At 40.0% G+C, this 17237-nt stretch overlaps 1 protein-coding gene and 1 long non-coding RNA gene across 3 annotated transcripts; one reads left to right on the top strand and one right to left on the bottom strand.

Moving 5' to 3' along the window:
* Positions 1 to 6284: 6284 nt before the first annotated feature.
* Positions 6285 to 8237, bottom strand: LOC134202750 (peptidyl-prolyl cis-trans isomerase Fkbp12-like). Its single transcript, XM_062677748.1, has 4 exons — positions 8156 to 8237; positions 7991 to 8059; positions 7731 to 7891; positions 6285 to 7364 (listed from the first exon to the last, which is right to left on the bottom strand). Exons 2-4 carry the CDS (start codon positions 8025 to 8027, stop codon positions 7236 to 7238), a joined length of 327 nt encoding a protein of 108 aa, XP_062533732.1. The 5' UTR covers positions 8028 to 8059; positions 8156 to 8237; the 3' UTR covers positions 6285 to 7235.
* A 5486-nt stretch (positions 8238 to 13723) lies between these two features.
* Positions 13724 to 15275, top strand: LOC134202748 (uncharacterized). 2 transcript variants are annotated; one of them, XR_009977325.1, is made up of 2 exons: positions 13724 to 13912; positions 15063 to 15275. It is a non-coding gene; the product is annotated as an uncharacterized LOC134202748 (long non-coding RNA). The 2 variants fall into 2 exon arrangements; XR_009977326.1 differs by having other exon boundaries at positions 15031 to 15275.
* Positions 15276 to 17237: the final 1962 nt, after the last annotated feature.

Here is a 17237-nt window from a genome sequence, read left to right as displayed (position 1 = left end):
GCCCGCTGTGCCCCTCGCCTTCTTGTTCCCTTTGGATCGTTGTCGAGAACCATTTTCACCGGATTACTGTTCGACATTCTGGCTACAGCTGATGCAACTCGTGGTACATTCGCTTCCTCCACGTACCGTTCACCATTCTGCCCCCCACCAAAAATGGTACGCAGCACTTTCCTTTCGAATACTTCCAGTGGGCGTTGGTCCTCCACGCGCATCGTCCAGGTCTCGTGTCCGTAGAGAACTACCGGTTGAAGCGTTTTGTAGATGGTACGGCGACGAACTGTATTCGATCGAAGCGTTTTGCGGAGTCCAAAGTACGTACGATTTCCTGTCATGATGCGTCTCCGAATTTCCCTGCTGGTATCGTTATCGGCGATCACCAGTGAGCCCAAGTACACGAATTCTTCAACCACCTCGATTTCGTCACCACCAATATAAACTCGTAGTGGGTGGCTTATATTAACCTCTCTTGAGCCTCTTCCTATCATGTACTTCGTCTTCGACGTGTTGATGACTAGTTCAATCCGTTTAGCTTCGCTTTTCTGTCTGATGTAGGCTTCCTCCATCCTCTCAAAGTTACGTGCCATAATATCAATGTCGTCGGCGAAGCCAAATTACTGGACGTACTTCGTGAAAATCCAACCACTCGGGTCGATCCCTGCCCTTCGTATTCAGGGTGTCGACTCAAATTTGAGAATAAAATTCCCTGACTTTCCCTGACTTTCCAGCCCATTCCTCGAAAAAATCCAGGTATGAAAAATGTTTTTTTCCTAGAAGCGCATGAAAATTTCTGCATGTATAAACCCTTGAAGTCCATTATGAGTTTCTGAGCTACTGGAAGCCTAATCACCTCTAGAAACAGAAAATTGAGAATTTGGAGAATATCGTAGGCAAATCTGGTCGTTCATAAAGATTCAAGTTAATGCGCAGAACTCCTGAAAATTTTTCATAATTCACATGTTTCCAAAATTGGCTCCAATTAATGTTATAAGTTTTCTAGTGCCTTCATCCACCATTGGGAATTCTCACGGACTCCCTGGTGTCGCAATAGACCTCCAATACTACTGACGGACTTCTTCAAATCGTTTTCATTATCTTTCTGGAAATTTGTGTGAAATCTTGTATCTTTTGACACGACTTTTGAACTCTTTCCAAACCATCGTGGATGCTTTTAGAAATCCTTCTAGAGCCGTTAAAAAAATTTACGGATTAGGTGAGCATCGAGAAACCTCCATGGCTCTCAAGTATACTTACGAAGTAAGTACCTATTCTTATTCACTCTCTGTGGAGTTTATGGACTTCTAAAAATAGTTAAGGACTGCTTACAATCTTCCAGACAATCATGAATGCAATCCCTACAAGCTCACATAAATCTTTGCAGCACTTATAGTAGGCCTAGCAAAATATCCTAACCACTGCAATACTTTAAATAACTTGGTTTGAACACAGTCAGGTAGTTAAATTTTTGTCGATTGTGGCCTTCGGTTTAAATAAAGTAATCTGCCGTGTCAAGCATATCTGTCCCATGTCAAAAAATATGCAACTGAGAAAAATGCGATTGAAGTTGGAAACATATTTTTTAGTTTGTAGCTAAATTGCCCCATGAAATTTTGATTAATAAACGTATATCGATGAAAATAGTGTGTTTCTAATGACTTAGTATGTTTCAAAAGATAAACACTGTTTTTTTAGTGGAATTTATTCAGTGGGACATTTATGCTGCGAAATTGAAGACAAAATTGATAATTCCAAGCATATTTGTCCCAGTGCTAAAGTATCATCAGATTACTTTGCGCTTAGCAAAAGTTTAGTTGGGTCTGGATAACAACCTGTTTCAAATTAGATGCATTAAATCTTTTCAAAGCGTATTGTAGTAAAGGGCCGTACACTAATAACGTAAGCTTTTGGGGGAGGGGGCTTACGCTCCATAGAAAAAAATATGTATTAAAAAGCTGACATGGGGACGAGTGTGTCTGAAAACCCCAGAGATATTATATCTTACATAAGTATAAGGACAGTGAGAATTGGTTCCTATACATAATTTAATCCTGAAATAAGTTCTGGTCAGTGGCGTAGCCATGGGGGTGGTTTTGGACATGAACCCCCCCCCCTCAGAGACAAAATTTTTAGAAGAATTTTTTTTTTCGAAGAAAAAAAGTTCGGAAAACTCCCCCCCCCCATTTTCTGGCAACGCCACTGGTTCAGGTGAATTATGTTTCAGCGCAGATGGATTTTTGGAAGAAGCATCAAAATCAGATTACGTGGTAACTCAATACCGCAATACTGCGAAGGTGTTTGATGATTCCTATAAAATTTATTTCAGATTTAGCATCTGATGTGTCGAGTGGAAACTTCCACTTGTGTGTGGTGCGTGTGTGAACATTTGTAAACACATGTTAAGGACCATTTATTCGTAATAAGTTGTACTCGACGGGAAATTCGGCCCCATTGTTTGCTATTGAAAATCGATTAGTCACTTTCGAAGCTATTGGAAAAATCTTGTATATATGTAAATTAATTGGGCCTACCTTATAGCCATGCGATTAGAAGCACGACTACAAAGCGATGATGCTTAGGTGGCTTGGTTGGACTCACGATCAAAGGAATTTTCGGGTTCAATTAGGCATAAAAAGTATTATCGTGTTAGCCTCATCATATACGAATGCAAAATGGTAATGCTAACAAGAAAAGAAGAAAAAGTCTAAATGAATACAAAGAATGCGAATAAAAATGAGAGACTATTCTCACTCAAATTTTAATATAAATAATCTTAATATGCTTCAATTATTACTTTTCAATTTTCATAATGCACAAGAAAGGCATCAACGATGTTAGGTGGATTAACCTTTTTACCCATTGAAACTATACCACAACCCATATTCTTTCTCTGAATGATTTGATAATGAAAATTGGCCTCTTCGAAGTAATTTAATACATGTTATATGAATTTGTTTCAATGGGACAGTTATGCTTGGAAATTCTATAATGGGACAAAATGACCCGATGTTTTTTCGCCAAGTTTTCGAACAAACTATATGTATTTATTTGTTCACAATAAAATATACATTAATTTAGAACGTTTGGTGCATAAAACTCAAAAATGATAAAAATCGACATGGGACAGATATGCTTGGGACGGCAGATTTAATGGTCCCATAGAAAAATATCCAAAAAATAAGTGTTTTTTTTTAAAGGGGCATAACTAGTCTCAAATCACTTGTCATAAGACGAGTTTGTACAATCCCATTGAATTCCACCACTTAATTGTATCTTGACAGATACGTATTTCGACCTCAACAGTAAGGCCGTCTTCAGTGTCTCGTACTTGACTCGACTTAGTCGAGTCAAGTACGAGTCAAGTACGAGTCAAGTACGAGTCAAGTACGAGTCAAGTACGAGACACTGAAGACGGCCTTACTGTTGAGGTCGAAATACGTATCTGTCAAGATACAATTAAGTGGTGGAATTCAATGGGATTGTACAAACTCGTATTATGACAAGTGAAGACATTCCACAAAAAGCTCAAAATAATTTTCTTAATAGTCTCAAATGCTAAGGGGAGTTACACCTACTGTATTTATTTTATCGATTTTTAGTTGTTTTTCAAAAATGGTCTTGGAGTTCCAGCAATGTTTTATTTATAGAGAGTTGCAACAAGCAATGAAACGTAATAAGGAACATCTAACAGAGTTTTTTAAAGAACTCAAACTGTTAGAAGATTCCTTTGCATATTTTTTATATGAATCCCTTCACGAAGACATTCTATTCAAATTTGAGTAAATACCATACCAAGTTTTTGAGGCGAAGCTCTTGAAAAAAATTTTTTTTTTATGTTTCAGTGAGAATTCTGTAGTAATTTCTGGACAAAATTCTTAAAGATCAACCAGAATACTTGATAAAATTGTTTTATAAAAATCAAAAGCAGTGAATGTAAAACTGAAACATTACCATTGACAACAACATCATCCTCCTCTTGCGGCCGAGCATAATTATATAATATCGAGTAACATTTAATGTGATTTAATTGAGACCATCGCCACCTACGTACATGAGGTAGTCCATATGATGCTTTTATCCACTATCATTTTCTCTACATGACCAACCTAAGGACGTGAGGATCGACCAATGACTTTATAAGCCCATCATCATATGGAAGTTCACGGAATGTTTTTAAAATATTACCCTCAGAATCATGTTAGGAGATGAGGCCGATGCTGTAAAGTGCCGTCACAGGTCAACCAAGATACTATTCGGGGTTTTCGTTTAACAAGCTTCCAAATATCTAGCTGTTGATTGTAGGTTGAACATGTTTGATGATTTTTTGTTGAACTGTTCTGAACTATGGCCTATTTCAGCCATTTGATTCAGTTTCGACTGTTTTCACTAGATAATTTTTTGGGCGTTACATTTTTATCAAAAGGAAATGTACTATATTAGATTTTTCATTAGAGTTAGTAGAGTTCATTAGAGCTTTAAATGAAATTTTGCTTTATCATATGTACATCAAATTATTTTATAAGGAATGACTCTTGCGATTGATAATCATCATCAAAGTATTTGAACGAACTTTCAGAACTTCTTTTGTTTGATGGGAACATGACTCAAACGCTACTAATAAGGAAACTGCAAAAAAATTAAATTGACTCCGATACAAAACCATTCTAACTAAATAATCTAAAATATTAAAAAGGACTTTAAAAAACTATTTGGATCAGGTCTCAACAGTGACCATTTGAGCAACATGGCTTTGGAACCTCTGTTATTGTTTAGTGATTAATAGAAACAAACTCGATTACCATGGGGAACATGAAAAGGGCCCGGAGTAGACTTTTGGTCTAGAGACTGCCAACGGCCACACAAAAAAAGCTTTATAGCTTGATAGTGGAGGTGGTTGTCGACTGTAACTGCCTCGGAGTATTGTTTATCGGCTATGCAGTCTGATGACCAGCAGTTATATTAATTCCGATCCGACGTTTCAGTACCTTTATTGGTCCTTTTTCAATGGATTAAAATTGGTTCAGAATTTCATTGTCATAAGTGTCCTTAGTTTAGTATATTGCTCGAATTAAAAAAAATCACTATAAATTTGCAATATTGGCTTTTGTGATTTTTTTCCCTGACCTCAATGAAATTTCCCTGACTTTCCCTGACATTCCAGGTCCAAAATGAAATTCCCTGACTTTCCCTGACTTTCCAGGTTTTTCCAGGTAGTCGACACCCTGGTATTACTCCCTCCAAAGCGATGTTGAAGAACCGACACGAAAGACCATCACCTTGCCGTAACCCTCTGCGCGTTTCGAAGGGACTCGAGAATGCCCCTGAAACTCGAACTACGCACATCGTCGCCTTTATCAACCGTATCAGTTTATCCGGAAATCCGTTTTCGTGCATTAGCAATCCCGATCGATTGTATCATATGCGGTTTGGAAGTCGATAAATAGATGATGTGTGTGGGCACGTTGTATTCGCGGCATTTCTGCAATATGATGTACGGAGTTCCAGGTCACAGCTTCTCATTCCGTGGCCGTACTGGTGGCAGCGTGAGCACTAGACAATGTAGAATTTCTTTTTCAAATAATAGCTCCACCTGACAATGACGTTGAACAGGGCATTTATTTTTTGGAGATCCTGCAGTTTGGCTGCTCTAAATTGGTTTCCGTGGACCTGTTTATACTTTCGTACCATCAAATCAATTTTTTGTTTTTTTTTTTTTAGGGTTCGGACACGAGAATGCCGATTTCGATAATTGTCGAATAGTTATAACGGAAAGTTTTTTTCGCGACTGAGACAAATCCGTTGAAATTTATCTTTGCATCGACTTAGGCGAGGGCCAAAGGCACATAATAATCCCGATTGCCAAATGCTAAACGCACGTGCAATGTGCATTTCTTATGGGAGTTCAACATTAGACAAAAATTTTAACCGATCAACATTGACTTTATGTATACTCGTTTCAAAACCATCATCAAACTGACATGATATTTCGCTTGTCATAAGACGAGTTAATACAATCCCATTGAATTTCACCACTTAATTGTATCTTGACAGATACGTATTTCGACCTCAACAGTAAGGCCGTCTTCAGTGTCTCGTACTTGACTCGACTAAGTCACGAGACACTGAAGACGGCCTTACTGTTGACGCCGAAATACGTATCTGTCAAGATACAATTAAGTGGTGGAATTCAATGGGATTGTATTAACTCGTCTTATGACAAGTGAAGACATTCCACTAAAAAGCTCAAAATAATTTTCTTATGATATTTCGGATCATCTACAAGTGCAACATTTGTTCATCTCAATGTATTTATTTGTGGTATCAGATAGTATGAATGTTGACTCCATTATTTTTTGTTCAATCTGCTATCAATCATAAATGTCCTGAACCTTGGATTAGAATCCGGTGAGGAGAAACATGCCAAGGGATCACGTTTAAATGGCGTTGCTAAAATTTATTCGAATGCTATCGATATTTTTGGAATATATGTACTTTTTAGTGTTTTTAAATACGAGTTGATTAAATGCTGATGCATGATAGCACAGAGTTTAAATTTGTGATTCACCATTAAACTTTTAGATGTATAATATTTTAATAATTTTCCTTATGCGACATTATATCCGAATTGCTACCGGAGCAAAAACTGTATTTTATCGTGTTCAATAACTACTAACTCCGTGAAGGTTTGTGTTGGTTTTAAAAGTGTTTTGGTTTTTCTAAAGTTAATATTCATCTCCCGAATCTATGTGATGAGCAAAAAAGATTATTTAGGACATCATCAATCCTGTTTTAGTGCAATGTTTAGCTACGATTGTAGATGGAATTTCCAGATAGGAATAACTGCTCCCAAGAGGCAGCCCGAATAAAATGGAAGTAGATCGCTACACATAAATGCATTGTTTGCTTATTTGTTTAGCTAGTTGAATGTCGTTTGAAAACCTGTTGTGAGAGCGTGTAACTCAATGAACGATTACCGCGTCAAAACGACTTGATTATCGATCGTTGAATACAGCGATTGTAGGTTGGTTGATGCTTGACGCATAAATAACATTTAAAGAACTGATGATTACCATGCTTCCTTATCAGACCTGGATTCTAGGATTGCTTCATTATTTCCTGTTTGTGTTGATGGTTTTTACTTTTCGCCTTTCGTGGTATGTTGGTTGCTGTTTCCTTCCGGTTTCTTGATTCATTGCTGTATTTGCTATTGTTTTAGATAAAATGATATCTCATCTGCACATTTACTCAACCCTCAACAGTTCAACGTCGAAGGTAAGGGTGGCATTTGGTGGGATGACACCTGGATGGCCACGGCTGCCGTAGGCATAATCCGGAGAGCAAACCAATTTGGCACGTTGTCCAACGGACATCTGGAAAGAAATGATAAATTTAGTTATGGGTTTTGTAGTATAATAGATTGAGTGGTTGTAAATAATGGAATATTGGTAAAAATATAATCGGTTTGATTTCATGAAAATGACAAAAATATATAAAATAATCGATTATAAAACACGGTATCCTTCAGTTACTACAACAAGAAACTAGGCGATAATAAAAAATTGGTAATTAAAATTGCAATTTGTTTTCCCATTCTACCCCACATTCTCCTATTCATTTATAATAACCCCTCGTTGAAAAAAAAAATTGAAAGGTGAATGGACCGAAGAAGTCTCATTCAAGAACCATTCAAATTTAGATTCAATCGACATCACGACATCGACTAGGGGAACACTCACCTGGGCAACACCCTCATCCCATCCGCGGATGACCTCGCCGCGACCAACAGTAAACCGGAACGGTTTGCCACGGGTGCGGGAGGAATCGAACACTTTTCCATCGGCCAACGTTCCGGTGTAGTGCACTACGGCAACCTGTCCGGTCTTTGGGTACGTAGCCTCTGCGGGATGACAAAAAAAAAAAACTATTGAATGAAATTTCTTGCGGCAGGAACACGCCATTGAAGGTTTGTTAATGCTTGCGGAAAAAATGAACTTACCATCTCCGGCAGCTAGCGTAACTACTTGCACACCCATTTCTGATTTTATTGCTTCGACTGTTGATGTAGCTGAAAAATCACAGAATAAAGTACCGAAATAAGTCCTTTTTCCACGGAAAAACACAAAAAAATGTCACGCTTTAAAAGGCAAAACCGAATACTCACTTGCAGGAAGAAAAGTAAAATGCCGGATGATATCCCCTGCAAGAAGACAAGACACTCTTTTCACCAGAAGAGGTCTGGCGCTGGGGATATTTTGTCTCTCTCCACCCTCTGTTGAATATACACAACAGTGCGATTGACGTCATATCAGAACTTCCCTTTGAAGCAGGAAGTAAAACAAGGCCAACAAGTTTCCGTCGTAAGACCTTCGTTCATGGTCATTGCGTCTCACTCAGTTTCGATGAATGATGAGAAAGTGCTGCCAGCAAAAGCTATGAAAAGCCTTTTCGTTGATTCGAAGTTCTACACACTCAGTTGGAACAGCGCAATTCTAACCCGATTATACACAAATGTTACACTGTTCGGAAAAAGAACCTTATTTCAGGAACAATTATTTCAAGATGAATACACAGCCAGGTGTTTCAATGTGCTCAATTTATGGACGAGAAGAAGGCGGGGGTGAAAAATTCATTTTCGGTGCAAAACATAAACAAACCGGCTGGCTCTCCCATACTAAAATCCAAGATGGCTGAATCGTGAATTTGGCAGATTGGAACACCTAGTGGTGTATTCATCTTGAATCATTTCTCGAGTCATTTCTTGCAAAATGGTGGGTTCACTCTTAACTCATTTCACCGTATTCGGTAAATTTTACCGAAATCTCAACAGCAGAACTGTTCAGTAATTTATTTTACAGATTTTTGTAATTTTCTCCATTGCTCAACTGTCAAAATCACCGAAAATCAGTTAAATTATTTTCCAAACAGTTCTGCTGTTGAGATTTCGGTAAAATTTTACCGAATTCGGCGATTTATTTTAAGTGTGTTGACATCAAGGAAGGAGCGCCCAACAGAGCTCTGGTCCCCACAAGTCCCTATCCCACGCTTCCACGGGTCGTCCGATGACAAAAGACCGCCAGCTAAGGGTTGTGTACTTAGCTGGTAGTGCAGCCTGGGCACTGTTGTCCTTCTGACATCAGCTAGAGTGAGAAGGTACGCCTCGAGCGTCTGTTCACCAGGAGGTGCGGCTCAAACAGCGTCTGCCTGGTACCCAGCGGCTGATTAACGAAATGCTGTATCGCGTCAGCTATATCTAAGGTGGCAGCCCCATCATCGCGATGTAGGTAACGCGACCCCGGTAAGGTAGCTTACTGAAGCCTCTCAAATACCAGGAAAAATGGAGATAGAAGAAAAAGAGAACGTTATTTTTGGCAACCGACCCGGCAACGAAATAAGGACTATGATTGGAAACTCGGTACCTGGAATGTCAGGACCCTAAATGAACCTGGACGAGTGAACCTTCTGGCACGTGAACTGCAGAAGGTTGGAGTGAACGTGGCTGGTATTCAAGAAGTCCGATGGCCTAGATCCGGAGAACGTGAATTCCGAGCCGTGGACCCCATGACCAACACTGCATTCAAGTATAACATCTATCACAGCGGCAGTGGAAAAGCAGAGCATGGAGTTGGTTTCGTAGTGATGGGCAAGCAGATGAAGCGAATGATGCGGTGGAAACCCATTAGCGAACAAATCTGTGTGATGAGGATACGGGGCAAATTCTTCAATTACAGCCTAATCAACGTTTACGCACCGACAAACGATAAATCCGACGACGTGAAGGACGCGTTTTTCGAATGTCTTGATAAAGCCTATGGAGAGTGCCTATGGAGCATGACGTGAAAATTGTTATCGGAGACGCTAACGCTCAGATCGGTAGAGAGGACTTTTTCCGTCCTAATCGGTAGGGAGAGCCTTCACTCCGCTACCAATGACAACGGCCTACGGCTAGTAAATTTTGCTACTGCCAGAGGGATGGCTATCAGTAGCACCTACTTTGCACGAAAGAACATCCGAAAGCACACCTGGAGACACCCAAATGGTGAAACTTGCAACCAGATAGACCATGTTCTGGTGGATGGGTGCCATTTCTCGGATGTTATCGATGTGCGGACACTCATAGGTCCGAACATTGACTCTGATCACTACCTCGTTGTCAGTAAAATTCGATCACGGTTGTCAACTGTATCGAACGAAAGATCACAGCGAACGATGCGTTACAATATCCAGCGATTGTCGGCGGAAGGAGTATCGGCTGAGTACCGCCAGAAGCTCGACGAACGGATAAGTGCAATCAACGTTAGCGACAACATCAACTATCTATGGAAGTCGATCCATGGAGCGGTGAGCACAACAGCACGAGAAGTGGTAGGCACTGCACAGAGACGACCCAGGACGGGTTGGTTCGATGTGGAGTGTCAGAGAGTGACAGACGAGAAGAACGTTGCCAGAAGCCCGATGTTGGTGTCGGGTACCCGATCGAATAGAGATCGGTACAAGGAAGAAAGAGCAGCCGAAAAACGAACCCACGTCAGGAAGAAAAAAGAGTACGATGAACAAGTTTTTAGTGAGGCGCAGGAAAAAATGGAGCAGAACAATATGCGGAGGTTTTATGAGTCTGTCAATGGCGTGCGGAGAAAGACAGCGCCATCTCCCGTCATGTGCAACGACCAACAAGGGAATTTGCTGACAGATAAAACTGAAGTGGCTGCCAGGTGGAAGCAACACTTCGAGACTTTGTTGAATGGAGGAAGTGACGGTGCATCGGTGAACAGAATAAATATTAGCGACGATGGACAAGCTGTGGAGTCACCTACACTAGATGAGGTTAAAAAAGCTGTTAAAGAGCTGAAAAACAATAAGGCTGCGGGAAGGACCAGCTCCCGGCTGAACTTCTCAAACATGGCAGTGAGCAGCTTTATGAAGTTCTGCACCATATTATGTCAAAAATATGGGAAGACGAGGAAATGCCTGCTAGCTGGTTGGACGGCCTCATTTGCCCTCTCTTTAAGAAAGGGCACAGACTGGAGTGTGCCAATTACCGAGGAATAACCCTCCTTAATTCGGCGTACAAAATTATGTCCCGTATTCTGTTCAACAGATTGAGACCGCTTGAAGAGTCCTTCGTCGGCGAATACCAAGCAGGTTTTCGTGAGGGCCGATCAACGACGGATCAAATGTTTACCCTGAGACAAATCCTTGATAAATTCTGGGAGTACAACTTGCAGACACATCATCTGTTTATTGATTTCAAGGCGGCGTACGATTCAGTGAAGCGGAATGAATTATGGCAAATTATGCTTGAACATGGTTTTCCGGCGAAACTGATACGGCTGATTCGTATAACGTTGGACGGATCGAAATCAAGTGTAAGAGTTGCGGATGAAATATCGACGTCATTTGTTACCTTAGATGGATTAAAGCAGGGTGATGCACTCTCGAATCTACTGTTCAATACAGCGCTCGAGGGAGCGATTAGGAGAGCTGGTGTGCAAAGAAGCGGTACCATTATCACAAAATCGCATATGCTCCTGGGATTTGCGGACGATATAGATATTATCGGAATTGATCGCCGTGCCGTGGAAGAGGCTTTTGTGCCTTTTAAGAGGGAGACAGCGAGGATTGGACTCGTCACGATCAATACCAGCAAAACGAAGTACATGGTCGCTGGCAATCAACGTGGGTTCATTAGTGGTGGTGGTAGCGAAATGGTACTGGATGGTGAAAAATTTGAAGTGGTAGAAGAACTTGTGTATCTTGGAACATTAGTGACGTGCGATAATGATGTTACCCGGTGAAAAGGCGTATTGTAGCTGCAAATAGGGCTTATTACGGACTTCGTAACCAGCTTGAGTCCCGTAGTCTGCAAACGAAAACAAAACTCGCGCTGTATACTACTCTGATTCTTCCGCTGGCTTTATACGGCCATGAGACATGGACGTTAAAGGAGGCTGATCGGAGAGCTCTCGGAGTGTTTGAGCGTAAGGTGCTGCGGACAATACTCGGCGGTAAACAGGAGAACGGTATCTGGCGGCGCCGCATGAATCACGAATTGTACCAGGTGTATAAAGGGCTGGATATTATTAAGCTTATACAACACGGCAGACTACGGTGGGCTGGTCGCATTGTTCGTATGCCGGAAGAACGTTTAGCGAAGATAATATTTAGTAGAGAACCCGGAAGAGGCCGCAGGCTTCGTGGAAGGCCGCGTACACGATGGCTTTTTGCAGTTGAAGAGGACCAGAGGGCGCTCAATGTTCAGGGCGACTGGAAGCGATTGGCCCAGGATCGAGTCCAGTGGAGAAGGATACTCCATTCGGCGTAGGTTCATCGAAGAGCTGTAGCCCATCAAGTATCAAGTAAGTATTTCTTGCATTATTCATATACAAATTTTAAGAGAGACAATTTTTGCAATAACAATTTACAAAATATATTTTAGTTACAAGATAAAGATTGTCGCTTCGGTTCCCTTTGTTCTGCTGTCCGAAACATGTTGGGTACCGAACTGTCAAATCATATGTATTTTTCCTTCATTGACATTTAGCACCCCATCCTCACCAGCAAAATATGTTCCGGGCAGCGGCGACAATCTTTATCTTGTAACTAAAATATCTTTTCAATTTACGGTAATGTCGTTTATGAACTATGCAGTTTATAGATTCGATGGCAAGGGGTTATAAACTCTGACACATCAAATTGAGTTTGACTGTGCTTTTGTGTGTTTCTGCAAGTAAAAAAAACCAAGGTACCATCTGACAAACACTTCATCTTCAATAATTTCTGCATTTTATTGTTACCACGAACTTTCACCACATAACGGGCACCATCCATCTCCGAACGCGAATCTTCATAATTCCCCACAGCATTTTTAACTCCTCCAACCAGAAATGGTGATATCCCCACTATAGCGACGGATTTTCTTCATCGACACGTTCAATCACAGTGAAATAAACCCCTTGGTTATCACTTGCGATAGACCCAAGAAGCGGGAATTCGCCACCTCCGCGAAATGATCCCCGGCCTCCGCGGAATGTTTCTGTGCCCAGCATCTCGCTGGACACAGGACAGGGAAACGAAAGTTCCAATCGGGGCATATTTTATGTTTACGTATGGATTTATTATCCATTGTTTTAAGTAAAGAAAGTTATTCCGATTAATTTAACGTAGAAGAACACGCAGAAATCACGCAACGATGCAAATCAAGACAAAATTTTCAAAACGACTTATCTGCTTTTTTAAACAAAGATTCAAACGACGATTAGACGAATCCGATTTCCGCTACCTGTTGATGGTGTTGGTTTGCGTGGGAGAGCTATCAGATTCGTCAAATCGTCGTTTGAATCTTTGTTTACAAAAGCAGATAAGTCGTTTTGAAAATTTTGTCTTGAAATCACGAGTCGAATCATGGACGATTCTCTGGGCCATGAGTCGGGTGGGTTTTGTCTCGCGCTTGATTTGAATCGTGGATGAGATTTGAAAATTTGTATTTTTACCAACACTGCTCATGCTTATTTATTTTAAGTGCGTCTTAGTTATGTGCGCACATTAAAATCTTAAAACTAAATCAAATTATTTGTGGATTTCCGCCAATAATCGGCGGTTTGAAGTTAAATAAAATAAAATCAATATCATGTACCACCCTGTATCAATGTCCGAAGCCGATCCGACTGCGCCATCAACGACCGGTACCGAACGCCAACGGAGCAACGGTTTCCATTCTCAATCGCATCGCGAACGCTGAGCCGAGTGGACGTGTTTTCGTTGATTGAAAGCGAACGGTACCAATCGTGAGTGAAGTGCATTACCGCGCCCGCCTCCCCCACTGACCCGGGCCCGGTTTATTCGATTTTCGTTGCGTTTGTGTTCGTGCGTATTTTTGTATCCTTGTATCTATCTTGTTTCCCCGCTTGGGGTTTGGTCCGCGGTGAGCTCACCTGCCCTCTCGGTCGCACCGCTGTGTTGTCTTGTTTTGAGTTTTGGGGTGTGGAGTCGACGGTGAAGAGAATCGCGTGAAAGTCGAACGGTTCAAAACAACGAGAGCCAAATTTTTCGGTGAATTTGATTCGGGAGAAAAAAAGTTCTGCGTGGAACGCACAAAGGAACATCGTTGCGTGAAAATTCATTCATTAGTGCACTGTTTTTATTGGGGCAAAAGGTAGACTGACGCCAATGTAGCACAGGCACCAAGTTCGAGCGTCTGTGCACATCATCAATCGAGTTATTAATCATCATCGTCGCGAACGAAGAAAAAGAAGAACAGGAATTATTCGCGGTTCGCGACGCTCGGAACACACTGGTGCAAAATGGGAAAAGTGTAGGAACTGGAATTGAATAAGTTTTCAATTAACTTTCTTCATTATATTTGTTTTTATCAATGGAAATTCAACTTTTGAACAGAACAAGAAAGTTATGGCTAAATAACTTTTTTCCGCAAAAGTCCCTCCTTAGTTAAAAATATTTCAAAATCAAAAAAATTACTGCAATCCATTTTTATGAATGCAAATAAATTGATAGTTATAATGGAATGTATCTACCTGGATCGTTCGTTCGACTTTTCTAATATGTTTTTTTCATCATCTCGGTCAGGTGGATTATTAAGGGTTTTTCAACGTAATCCTGCCCGTTTAATATGAACAGTATTTTTTTAAATCACATACATAAAGGCAACAAGTTTTGTCTAAAATTTTCATGTCCCGTTCCGTAGGTACTCTTGTCCCATTGTGTGAAAACCTCAAAATTCGCTTCATACGTGGTAAAGGCGCAGATCTGCCCACAAAAAAGAAACAAGTTAAACAGCCAAAAAAAGAAGATCGAAGCGTACGTTTTGGTTTCAATAATTGTGCTGCGAATGTCCAGGTGCTAAAAGAAATGAAGAAAATGCAGTGATTACTTTTTGTTTGAATCAAGGTGCATTTATGCTCTAATGGAATTGAAAACAATTTAACAATGTAGCATTTTGTAATTGGCCTTCGCAATTCAAGTGAATGACTGAACGGAACAATCAACAATCAAAAGGTGTTGTTATTAAATTTTCTTCATTAGGCAATTTTTGTTTTTCCCTATAAACGTTCTAGATTCTAATAAGAAAACGACAAGTGAGGAGCAAATTTATTACAATTTAGTGCGGAAAAGTGCGCCTTTTCCTTTCCTGAAACGTAGCAGCGCTCCATTCAAATAGTGAGTGTTGTTGGTGTTGGTGAGCGCTTTAGTGCTGGAATAAAAGTGTGACACCGAAGAGAAAAAAAAGGGAAAAAAATAATCACCTTCGCCGTCGTCATTGAAGAAAAGGTGTGTGTGGCGCGAGTAGCAGCAGCAGATACCCATCGTGCTTTGTGGTTTGACGAAGAACGCAGCAGCAACCAGCAACCAGCAGTGGCTCCCCGCCGGAATAGCTAATAAGGTGCAGTAAACACAAACATTGGGATATGGATACGGGGATGGGTCCCTCCTGATACCACTACAACATAACTACTTTTGGGGGAACTTTTTTGAAATTTGTTGAGCTTATTGATATTAATTGATTCAAAGTAGTTTCATGGAGAACGTTATGCAAATTCTAAATGTTGATTGCAAGAATGGGTTGAGAATAATCGAAATCCTCCTAGCTACTCGTGAAATTCTTATATGTTAGTCCTAATTATCTTATCCTATAAACTAAATAACTCCACCCAATAGAAAAATAGTTTAGTTTATTTTAGTTTATTCCTTTAAATTTTATCAAAATAAATGCAAATCCAATCTGAATCTGATAAAATCAGAAATTTGATGAAAAAAACTTGGAATTTTATTTAAATTAAACCCAAGTATGATTTATGTAAATATGAATTACATTTGTATTTTAATTGAGTAATTTAAGTTTAATTTACTTTTTTCCAATATTGGTTCAGCCGCTCAAAACCGTGATCCTTGATATTGGGATTATTTTTTTTTGCACCGATACCGCCGTCAACAATGAATCTCCGAATCTGAAGGACTACCAAAGTATAAGGTTCATTTGGTTTGATTTTTGCCTTTCTCGTATACAAAGTATACGTAAAGGCTATATGTTCGCTCCAAAAACGAACTTTTTATAGGAGGCCTGGAGACCCATAGTGTTATATACCGATCGATTCAGCTCGACGAATTCGAGTGATGTCTGTGTGTGTGTATGCGTGTGTATGTGTGTGTGCGCAAAAAGTCTAGCTCATTTTTCAGGCACTTATCCCTAACCGATTTGGTCGCAACCAATTGCATTCGACGCAGAATCTTGTTTCCTATTGAAAATTGACCCGATCGGACTATGGGCTTAGAAGTTATGACCAAAATACTTTTTTTCATACCACAAGTGCGAAGAAATTACTCACTCGCAAGAAACGAGAAAGGCACTATCACCGCTAGGTGGATTAATCTGGGTTTTTAATTTTAGCTTTTCACGATTTGGTCAACCTTATTCGTGATTTTTGCATGAGGAAATATCATATAAACCCGTCGGAAACGATAACGAACATATTTGCTGAAGGGATGAAGAAAATCCATTCAGCCGTTTTCGAGTTATGCGGATACGAACACAGACCATTTCGTTTTTATTAATATAGATTGCGAAAGAAGATCCGGCTACCTGTTGGGTAGAGAGAAGAGGTGTGAAATTTTGCCAAAGCAGATTTGATAGATAAGGGGAATTGACTGATATCCCATCGTTATTAGCTGGTTATGGAACAACTTCTCGCAAGGGCAGCTGTTTTATAATTGGTAATACGTCCGTGTACTTAATGGAATAGTGTGGGTTCAAGTCCCACCGGCAGCTGAATCTTTTTTTCGCAATATCTCATAAAAACACCTTAAAATGGCAAACTTAACTATGTGTATCAAAATTAAACATTTTTTCCACAAAAAAAAGTAAAAATCTGACTTCCCTCACAAGCCATCAATCAAGAAATTTTTTTTGGTATTTTACCTCTTATGCAAGGCTAGTTCATGACAGAGTATGGTATTAATAACAGAATTAGATATTATTGAGTTATTTTTTTCTGCTCGGATTGGGCTGCTTTTCAACTTATTCTATTATTCTATTAGCATTTCCTCTGTTATTAATTGAAAACTATGTAGAGATTTTGGCTATCTCAGTCTTATAAAACCATTAAACTATTAGCGTTTTACTCTGCCCAACGTTTCGACCATTGGATGTGGTCTTTTTCAAGCGTAAAAAATGGTCAATACGATCAATTTTTTTTTTCCTTGAAAAAGACCAGATCCAATGGCCGAAACATCGG

This window comes from Armigeres subalbatus, unplaced genomic scaffold, assembly GCF_024139115.2.
Source record: "Armigeres subalbatus isolate Guangzhou_Male unplaced genomic scaffold, GZ_Asu_2 Contig1400, whole genome shotgun sequence".
Lineage (NCBI taxonomy): Eukaryota > Metazoa > Arthropoda > Insecta > Diptera > Culicidae > Armigeres > Armigeres subalbatus.
This window is presented reverse-complemented; position numbering and strand designations above follow the sequence as displayed.

Excerpts from the sequence above, each read along its gene's own strand:
- LOC134202750 (XM_062677748.1), bottom strand. The coding sequence starts at position 8,027 with ATGGGTGTGCAAGTAGTTACGCTAGCTGCCGGAGATG. Across the intron at positions 7,892-7,990 it reads TACGCTAGCTGCCGGAGATG|AGGCTACGTACCCAAAGACC; the intron begins GTAAGTTCATTT and ends GTCATCCCGCAG. Across the intron at positions 7,365-7,730 it reads GGGATGAGGGTGTTGCCCAG|ATGTCCGTTGGACAACGTGC; the intron begins GTGAGTGTTCCC and ends ATTTCTTTCCAG.